This window comes from Gavialis gangeticus, unplaced genomic scaffold (genome assembly GCF_001723915.1).
Source record: "Gavialis gangeticus isolate Ggan-Ray unplaced genomic scaffold, GavGan_comp1, whole genome shotgun sequence".
Classification (NCBI taxonomy): domain Eukaryota; kingdom Metazoa; phylum Chordata; order Crocodylia; family Gavialidae; genus Gavialis; species Gavialis gangeticus.
The window spans coordinates 213,737,222-213,747,513 of NW_017729032.1; the positions used below are offsets into that span (position 1 = coordinate 213,737,222).

The 10,292-nt window shown below is 39.2% G+C and overlaps 1 protein-coding gene across 2 annotated transcripts in view; it reads left to right on the top strand.

The window, feature by feature from the left end:
- HLCS (holocarboxylase synthetase) overlaps nucleotides 1-10,292 on the top strand; it is a 217,204-nt gene that overhangs the window by 194,513 nt on the left and 12,399 nt on the right. For both annotated transcript variants that reach the window (XM_019524393.1, XM_019524392.1), the window contains 3 exons: nucleotides 2,901-2,968; nucleotides 3,751-3,911; nucleotides 8,568-8,682. In XM_019524393.1, coding sequence (XP_019379938.1) covers nucleotides 2,901-2,968; nucleotides 3,751-3,911; nucleotides 8,568-8,682 — 344 coding nt within the window. The remainder of the gene's footprint in view (nucleotides 1-2,900; nucleotides 2,969-3,750; nucleotides 3,912-8,567; nucleotides 8,683-10,292) is intronic.

The following is a 10,292-nucleotide window of genomic DNA, read 5'->3' on the forward strand; positions in this document are numbered from 1 at the left end:
TGTTCTTCAGGCATAGGGAGAATCCTTTCCCTGAAGTTGACTCTCCCTCTGCCTGAAGCAGGGTGTTTGTAGCTGAAAGCTTGCAAAGAACAATTTTTCCAACTATTTTAGTTGGTCTAATAAAAAATATCACATTTACCCAAAGAACCTTGTCTGCCTATGTTTTTTTAATTTCTGTTGGTTGAATATTTTTTAGTTAAAAAGTTGATATATTTTGATTAGTTCATATTTTGAGATATACCACCAAATATTCATGGTGGAAAAGAAAATTTGAAATGAAATCTAAACCCCTTTTTTCCAGAATCATTAAAATACTGTGAGTTCTATCTTGTAGGTTTGGTTAAGCGTCTCAGCATAATCCATAGTTAATTCTGAGTGTAATACAATTTGGAGGTGCCAAATAAGAGAATTTCCTCAAACTTTAAAAATGAAGGGAAAGTGGATTAAAGAAGGCAGGGGGTCCGACTTGATGATCTGTTCAGGTCCCTTCCAACCCTACCAACTATGATACTATAAGGAATTAAACGTCTGTGAGGAAACATGATGAACATCACACTGAGGAAATCCCTTTCCTTCCAATCAGTCATAGATAGAATCCCTTTATTTTTTCAGTGGTTGCCAATAGCTGAAAATACAAATCCATTTAGAGTGGATTCTTTCTGGCATAGAACAGTGAAAAAAAATCTTCTAGAGACAAACAAATTATATATATAAAGTTCACAAGCACTTTATTATTGCCTTGGAGCTGTGCAGTAAGGCCCCTAGAGCAATCTCAGAACACAGAGATAAATCTGTCTGCCTCCAGTTGTCTCAGCCTAAGTACTAGCAACTTTGCTATGTTGTGTCCCTCCTTACAGAATTTCTTCCTGGCCTTAAGCAGTAGAGACTCGGTCTTTTTCTTAATATAATGCTACCTGCTGCCAAACCTCTAATGGCTCCATGCCATACAGCTCTCTGTTCTAGAGGTCTGCATTTGGTTTCATAACTTTTTTTCTTTTCTTGATTTTTTTTTTTTTTTTTCCCCCCTTCATAGATGTAGCTTGTAACCGTCTATGGTTTGTTTATTGTTTAAAGCAATTTTATCGTGTGAATATAGGAATGACACACTAGTTTATTTCAGCAAAATCTGTAATCTCTGCTTAACTCTCCTTTCAAATTTAAATTAGATTTACTTGTTAGATTACCACAGACTTGGTGGTATTGCTAAAGAAATGCTGAAGATCTCTGACTTGCAAGATTCCTAGGAGACAGTATGAAAGCCACATGAATCCAAAAAACCTCTTGGGAGTTTTCTGCTAGCTACGTCCCAACACAAGCAAAGGTGTAATTTAATGGTCAGATTTGATGGTAGATAGTCCACTACAGTCCCAATAAGTAATTTATAGTGTCCAAAAGAACAATTATCAAGTTGCATTTCATGTGAAATGGAAGTGGGACTGGCAAAGAGATCTTCTGGCTCTTTGAAATGTCTCATGCTGATTCTTGCAATAATATGAGAAAACATCTGTTGGGCCTTTAAGTCATCTGTCAGCTGTAGTTCAAGAAGTAACTGTAATTAGTGAAGGTGCATTATAGCCCAAACCACTTTTTGTGGCTCTCAGAATAACATACTTAAATGATAGTCATTTTAGTACTCAAACCATTTAAGCAGAGTTATTCTGAAACCTTTGGGAGTATGATTACTTTTCTGTATTTCCTTTCCCTTATCTAGCCACAGCCATTAATAATACCATGTTTCAAGCCATGAAGGAAGGCAGTTGTATGGCTCCTTCAGTGGTTGTTTGCCATAACATTCATAGCCAGCCAGTGAGCAGCAGAGGGTGCACTTCTGCTTACAACTTTTAGTGTCACTTTCTTGATTCCAGGAAGACTTTGAAATCTGCTTCCTAAATTCAGGGGAAATACATTTGAGTTAGTTACTCTTTTCTGATTTTCATAGCACATACCATTAAAGCAAAATCACTTTTTACTTATATGCAGTATTTTGTACTTGCATCCCCCATAGGAAGAGAAATTTTCAGTCTGTAAATCATTGGCCACATGTACTAAGTTTAGCCAGACACCAGCAGCATCTCCTGGATCTAGTCTATTTGTAAATAACCCCTCTTTTCCCCAAAACTGAAATTGTAACGAAGGATTGCAATGCAGAGCAAGTATGTTTGAAGAAAGTTCTCACGGTAGATTTTTTTTAAAGTTAATGTTGACTCATTTGATGGTGTTAGAGTGCACTTTCTACTTATCCCCAGAGGGAAGTTAGTATTCTTTTAAGTGAAACTATTTTAAAAGCAGAACACAAGCCTAAAGTAAGCCAGTGTTCTCTAGAGTTCTCAGAAGGTGTAGATTTATTTACTGTAGTTAAATCATAATTAGTTCTCAGGGGATAGTGTATCTTTTAAACTGCTTTATTGCCACCATATTGGTTTTCTAAATAATCAGAAACTGCTGCTGTTATATTCTGGAGTATGAACAAAAATTGCTCTAAGTAGAAACAAATGTCTGAAATTGCTAGTTGTTGCTCACTGAAGGTAGAAGGGTAGTTAGCTCTGTTAGTCTGAAGTCAGGCTAAGGCAAGGCAAGGTGGCACCTTAAAGACTAGTCACTGAAAACAGTGACACAAGTTAGAAGGAATAAGCACTTCCCTGAGAAAGTCTGAAGAAATGCAACCCACATGTACTTAAAGTAAGCATCTTAACTGAACTATGTATTATTTTTAAGTATTTTAACTTGATAATTTTTCAGTTAGTTTTTTTTAAATCTTCCGGTGCCCTTTTGATATGCTTAGAAATAATAATTGAAAATGAGTAAATCATGCTTTTAATGTGAAATAAAACTAATATTTAAACATTAATGGTAGACCTTTGCTCACTGTTGTAGCTGATAAGTGTGTTCCTAATTGGCAGGTTGATGTTCGAGTTGCCTAAGGAAATGGGTTTAATAGCTATCGCAGTGCGACAAACACAAGGAAAAGGTCAGTAGGTCTTCTTCTAATGCTAATAAAGTAAAATGTATTTAGTGTCGTCAATAGGATCGTTTAATAAATTGCACTGTATCAAGAATATTTCGAATAGTGCAAGATGAATTGATAATAATATAGCAATCATCTTTCCTTTGCCCCACCCCAGTTTTCATATTTATTCCAGCCTAAGTTGATAATGACCAAAAATAATTATTCCGTGGTTATTTGGTGGCTTCTGTGGAATGATCTGCTGTATTTTCTGTTAGAAAGCCTTCCATATAATACAAGTGGTTATCACTACAGTGGAAATAAACTAAAGCAAACCATCTGAATCAGAATCAAAGCTCCCATTTGACTTTATGCCTTGAGTCACCATGGTTTGTGGTGTGGATAAATAGAAGATTTCAATATCCAGCATTTTCAGGAGTACCTTTCACTAGTAGTTTTTCGCTTTAAAAAGAAAAAAAGGAATAGTCATACTACAAAACAGCAAGGAAGTTCTGGAAGCATCTAAGTTCTTTATTTAGGAAGTTTCTATAAACATTATGGGCTGAGCATATAATAACAAAACCACTACCCTCTAAGAAAAAGCAAAGAATTTTAATATAGCTTTTCTTTGAAATAATTTGGGAAACTATTGGATATTTACTTCCTGTAGATTCTCAGATGTAATCTGAGAATAAATGTAATCGGTGAAGAAATATGTTTCTCATCTCCTATTGTCTATATATAATTTTTTGCTCTATATATTAGTGCTTACTCAATTTTGTTTGTTCTTTTGTTTTCCCTATCAGGTCGTGGCGGAAATGTCTGGCTCAGCCCTGTGGGCTGTGCTCTAGGAACTTTGCATCTCTCTATTCCTTTGGACTCCCAGCTAGGACAGAGAATTCCTTTTATTCAACACCTGATGTCTGTCGCTGTGGTGGATTCAGTTAGATCTATACCTGGGTATCAGGTATCCCATTTGGTTTTCATTTGTTTTAAAATGCCCATTATGTTCTTATTTCCATAGAGTTCAGACTTGAACTTGACCTTCAATAGGTAGTGTCACTGATTGTACAAGTTCTAGCTCTCTAATCACTGTACTGTATAATGGCCACCTAAAAGAGTGGATTTAGGCTTTTTGTTTCTTTATTTTATAAATATTTTTTAGCAGATCTGGAGTTTGCCAAATGAGCAATGTCTGCTTTTGCCTAGATTGAGATCACCAAATTAATTTTGCTTGTGATCTGTTGAGCTTTTAAAATTCAGTCTCCAAAGAGGATGAATTTACCGTTTACTTTTTCGTGCTGTTGGATTCATTTGTACTGTTTATGGAAACTTTGAGGAAAAGTGAGAGGAAAAAATGAATAAAACTGACAAATCCCTTTCTGCTTTTTTGTTAGAGCAATTTCAGTGGCCACTTTTTTCCTTTTAAAAGATTTTTTTCCACCTCTTGTGAAAGTTTGAAAAAAAATAATGGTTTCTAAAGCAAGAAGTTAAGAGCATTGCTCTCAAGAGGGAATCAAGTGTCATGTCATCAGTGTGAAAATGAAGAACCAATCTTCTTCATCACCTCATAGATCTCCTTTTTAATGTTACCATTTCCTAATATTTGCTAACTATAAAACTTTGGTATTTTACAGAACTAGTTAACTAAAGCATATGTTTCCTGTATTATACAAAATCAATGACTTATACACATTTACACAAGAACCTTATTGTAGTGGCACCCAGTAGCTTTTCTATAGTTTAGGGTCTGTCAAGCCTTCTATTAAAGCCTCTTAACTTCAGAGCCTCTTATCTTGTTTGTAATAATTGCTTCAGGCTGAAATTTGCATCATAAAAATCCTTGGATAGGAGTGACTTTTTGACTATTTGAAATAGATGAGAGTAAAGAACTAGCTGTTTAAATTATGATTCATAAAAGGGGGGAAAGGAGTTAATAGGGTAAGAAACTTTTTTGCTTACTCATGCCATCTGTGCTATATTGTTACATACAGAAGCTATTTTTCAGATACCTTTTTTTAACTTTAGCCTATTCAGTAGCAGCAACTTGATTGGTATAATGGATTTTGGTGCAAAAAAGAATTAATATGCAAGTAGTACATATACTGGAGTCTACTGAATGTTGGTTTATAGTTTCATAATAACTTGTTGTGTTCAGGAAGCAGCAGTGAAATCTGTCTTATAAGAAACAAAAAGCATATGTTAGAAGGGATTCTAAAAATAACTTATGTGATAGTTGGAGATAATGGGAGATCACCAATAGAATTCATCAAGAGAAATCACTAAATATGTCTGACTTAATTTCCTATCATCCCAAACAGTGAAAGTAAATGTTCTCTTAACTTCCTGTTAGGTTTCTAGGTTTTTTTTAAAGAAAGGAAATCAAATTACAGACAGCAGGTTAAAATAATGTTAAGGGTCTGACTCAAATCCATTAAAGCAAGGAAATTCAAAATTTAATCTGAAACTGTATGCTTAAATTTCCTTCTTGGACCTATGTAATGCAGGGCTCTCCACATAGCAGATGAACATACATGCCATATGAGCTGCAGGAGCTGGGAACAATGGACTAAGTTATGGATGGGGTTTCATTCCTAGCTCTGAATTTCCATACCTCTGTGGGCGTAAGTCAGATCCTTAATATTACTTTAACATACTTTAATGTGGTTTGCTATGCTCCAACTCCATTTTAGGATTTCCATACAAAAGTATCAAATATTTGTGTCTCAAATTATCAGTCAGTCATTTTTAGGTCTTTGTCCTTAATATTTACAGTTCTATGTAGACAGCAGTTTTACCCACCATCTACAGTTCACTGTGAAAAATCTTATATTTTAATATTAAATTTTATTTGTACACATCAGTGCCTGAATACAAACAAGCAAATCTTGTCCATATAGTTTCAGCTGTCTCCGTCTCAGAACACTGTTTATCAGCTACTCATCTCTTACATGTGCTACCCCTGCATGTAACTGGCAAAGTTACTGCCAAATACTTCACTTCTGTTTTAATTTTAAAAGTTGTCAGTAACTTTTTTGGAAACAACAGCACCTCACTTTGCTTTACTGGTATTATGTCAAACAACTCATGTCACTACAACATAGTTCATACTGGGTGCGTTTACACATTCATAAATGTGCCTTAGATACACATTTAGTTTAGTACTTCCTTAATAAAGTACTAACTAAATGTGCAGTACCTAGAGTTACTGCATGTGCGGGGCGGGAGCCAGGTTGTGGCTGTTGCCCCGGTGGGTTCTATCCCCTGTTGTTAAGTTAGCGAGAGGGAGAGGCGGACTTGCAGTGGTTCCAAGTTATTTTCTTTTATTTAGTCTCTTTCTTACACGCGCTCCACTGATGTAGATGTGGCTGCGCAGGCAGTTACCCTTGGGTTAGTCCCCGCCCTAATGAGGGAGGGATATAACGAAAACAAAGAGAATCGGGGATCCACTTATTTATGCACCACCCGGTGTTGAATGTGGCTGCACGTCCCGTCCTGGCTCAGGAGACGGACGAACAAACAACAGACAATTGAGGGATCCGAAAACAATTAAAGCAAATCGATCCGCCCCGGTTTGGGTGAGGGACGAAAAATCGAATCTCAGTTTTGGGTGAAGGGCGAAAACAATAAATCGGTGGACCTTCCTAGATTAAATCGAACTGATTGGCAAATAGTTACTTTGGAAATCGGAGAAGTCGTGGGAAGCTGGCCAGGCCTACCCACCAAGCGATGGAAGCTCCGGCTTCTGGTCAGCTAGCTGAGAGAGCGATGGATGCTCTGGTGTCTGCGCGCTGCTCTGCTGTCCTCTCTGCTCTGCTGGGTGGAAAATTCCGCCCCAGTCTTTATAGGCCAGACGACAAGCCTCACCTCAGACCCTGATTGGTTGATTTTTCCTGCCAAAATGTTCGCAGGCTTTTCCCCAGGGGACGGGGTTTCCCCAGCACATGGCCAGGGGCCATGCAGCAAACCAAACAGGGGCTTTCCCAGATCGCAAGGAGAGTGCTTGGAGGCACCTGTTGCTAGGCAAAGCTGGCAGAGCCCAGCTTGAGCGTGACACTGCACAGTAGCACTGGCACATGGTTATTTAGTGATGCTTGCTGCGCATTTGTGTCTGCACGGTTGGCTGTTAGCTTAGTTTTTGCCATGACATGCTACTAAGCAGTATTATTAGGCTAATATGCAGTAAGTGTTTCATGTAGACACTTATGTGCAGTAAGTGTTTCATGTAGACGTGCCCACTGAAAACTATTGTGGGTGTATCTGTGTGACTATTCTTTGCCATATTCAGTATGTTCTTAGTGGTATGAGTGTCCGGTCTTAGTAATAGGCAAGGACTGGTCTTAGTGATGTGTGTTTTACTTAAGTAAGGTTGAAGACAGCTGAACTTCTGAGTCTGATGAAGCTTATTTACACAAAAAATAATGACCTGCACAGGGTGCCCAGAAAAGATCTTTTAATATTGATTTGCTGGATGTCTTAACTGTGGCATACTTTGAAAAGAACTGTGTCTGAAGAATCTATTTATAAGGCCTTCCACAGTGGAAATGGGGATGTTCTAGTGTTTGCAGTAACAAATGTATACTGCTGGTGTTCTCTTGTAGAATTCTTTATGGTACTAGAATCAGTTAGTGTTTCCTGTCCACATAGGCAGAGACATCTGTGTAATGGAATCCTCTCTGGCCTTTAAATCTGTCAGGAAAGTAGACATGGATCCAGGTGCAGTTTTCACACATCCTGTAAAGGGATTTCATAATCTGTAAGAGGGGAGGAGGGAACCCGACTCTTGTACTCCAGGAGCACCTCCCATAATTTGCCTCTTGGGATCTAGTCATATACAGTTCTTCAAGTTCCAGGAAGCACAGTTGCTTTCTTTTTTGTATTTAAGTAGCTGGTGCAAAGTTCAGTTCAGTTCTGTGGTTTTAACAAAAACCTCTCTATTGCAGTGGAATGGCATCATATGATGCAGTTTGTGTTGCCAGAACCATAGTGCAGACTGAACATAGCTGCTTAATGTGTGAATATTTTTAGGGCATTTATTGAATATTTATATAGTTAGTTGTGCTCTGGAATTTTCTCCTGTGCTAAATTTCCTTTCTAAACTTCCTTGCTGAGCTTCATTGCCTCCCTGTCCAATTTCTGCAAAGTATCTTGGATAAGTTTATTACAGTGGTGACGTTTATAAATGGCTGTTGTCACCAGTTTCATCGTTCTTGAATAGGTACTGTAATTTGAAATCTGTAATACACTTCCACTGCATGTAAATAAATTCTGCATTTTTTTTCTGTGGATACCAGTGACATGGATATATTCAGGGAAGACCTCTGCTACTTGCCTTTCTAGTCTCCCTTTCGGGTTACTTACAATGCCTTTAAGATGCTGGTAGCTGCTATATAACTTTTTACTAAATGATATCTGTCTTGATACTAAGCCACCAGGAAACTTCAGCTGCATCCAGTAAGCCTTCTGCACACTTCGATTCTTAAAGGCCTTAATTAACCTATTCTGGGGCAGCAACGTGATACGGAAATTATGGAATACTGAGTGACTTAATGGCCTGTGTGCCACTATAGTTTCTCTAAGGGAATAGAAAGACATGTTTATAAACGCACATTTATTTCTTTAGGATATTGACCTGCGAGTGAAGTGGCCAAATGATATTTACTACAGTGACCTTATGAAGCTTGGTGGGGTTCTGGTGACTTCTACACTTACAGGAAAAACGTTTCACATACTCATTGGTAAATATCTATTTTTAAGCATTGTTATGCCAGCTTTTTCTAAACCTGTTTTTTCGTTTTGAATGCCTAAGTGAATTCACACTACAAGCATAAGAGCAAACCAAGACAGTAGGCAAGTTGGAATACAAACTATTGTATTCACTAAATCAAGAGAAAACCCAAAAAACTACAAGTGTCTTCACTGATTTATATCACTGCATGTATTGGGCTGAGAGAAACTGAAAACAGTCATCTGCATTGGTATGACAGATCTTAAAGAAGGGAAAAACAGGTATGGACAGTTTCACCTTTGTAGTCATTCACAAATCTAGAGTACTAGGGAGAAAAAAGTACTGTACTAATGCAGCAGTACTAACCCTCAGCAGCTCGGCGTGCGGCCGGCAGGAGAGGTTCCCCACTGGGCTCTAGGATCCCTGAGGAGAGGCTGCAGCCAGCAGGAAAGGCTCCCCAGCTCCAGCAAGGATCTGAGCATCGACCTTAGAGGTTCCTGAGTCTGCTTCCAGCTCCTCCAATCAGGGGACAGGTAGCTTGACACAAAACCGGGGCTCCAGGAAGGCCAAGACCCCTAGCAACTTGGAGTAGTACCAGTACTGGTGGCTGTGTGGTAGATTTTCTGTCTACCACATAGGAGATCTGAGTTCAAGTCCTAGCTTTGGTGACTTGGGGCGAGTGAGCTAACAGGGAAAAATTCCTCTTGCAGTGGAAAGGGGCCATTGTGCTTTCTCCCCCTCCAGGTACGAAGGCCCTATATTCCTTGTAATTTGACAGTTTGTATTTTGTGCCTTTTGTACTTCCAGTAATACCAACCAGTATGGTTTGTTCTGCTGTTTGTGTTTTACATTTTGGTTAACCCTGTCTTTTGTCAACTGGATGAATATGTCTATGATTGTAAGTATCTAAACTTTGTTGAATCCTGCCCCTTTGGGGCATTGTAGTGTCCCCTATACCCCCTGGTTTATACTGGTTATGTATCCAGTATTGTTCCCTCATTAAAAGATATATGGTTAAGTCCCCATTGGTGGTCTGGCTCTGCTTTATAGGGGGAGGAGAGTCCCTACACCTCCCACAGCACTTGTGCACCTGCTTTGATCCCTTCAATTGGAGAGGAGCACCTCTTGGAGTACCGTCCGGGTTACATTTTGGGGGCTCGTCCGGGATTCCCGTATAATGGGTGCTAGAATATTATTCAAGCGCTGTGTACCCCTGTAGAGAGAGAGAGAGAGCCACCAGGAGACATGTCCAATGCCGACCAGTCTGCCGTACCCTCCGGGTGTGATGGGACTGTGCAGGGGGGAGCGGGGCAAACTGCTGGTACTGAAGCTACCCCAGAATGTGTGAGGGTTTTCCAGGAGATTCTGTGAGAGGTGACCCGTTCCTCCAGTGATCAGGCAGCCTATAAGAGACTCCAGAGTTTCTTGGGAGCCCTTCCAGTCCCTGCAGGTGAGGAAGGATTCGATTCTTGACTCTCCCATATTCAAGAGACTTTACTGACTTGGCAAATACCTGATGAGAATAAGCGACACCGTCTGCTGGAGGTCCTGAGGGAGCCTGCCTTTGGGGTTGTGAGGACTGCCAAACTCCAGAACCCTGCTATCACCACCCAGCAATGC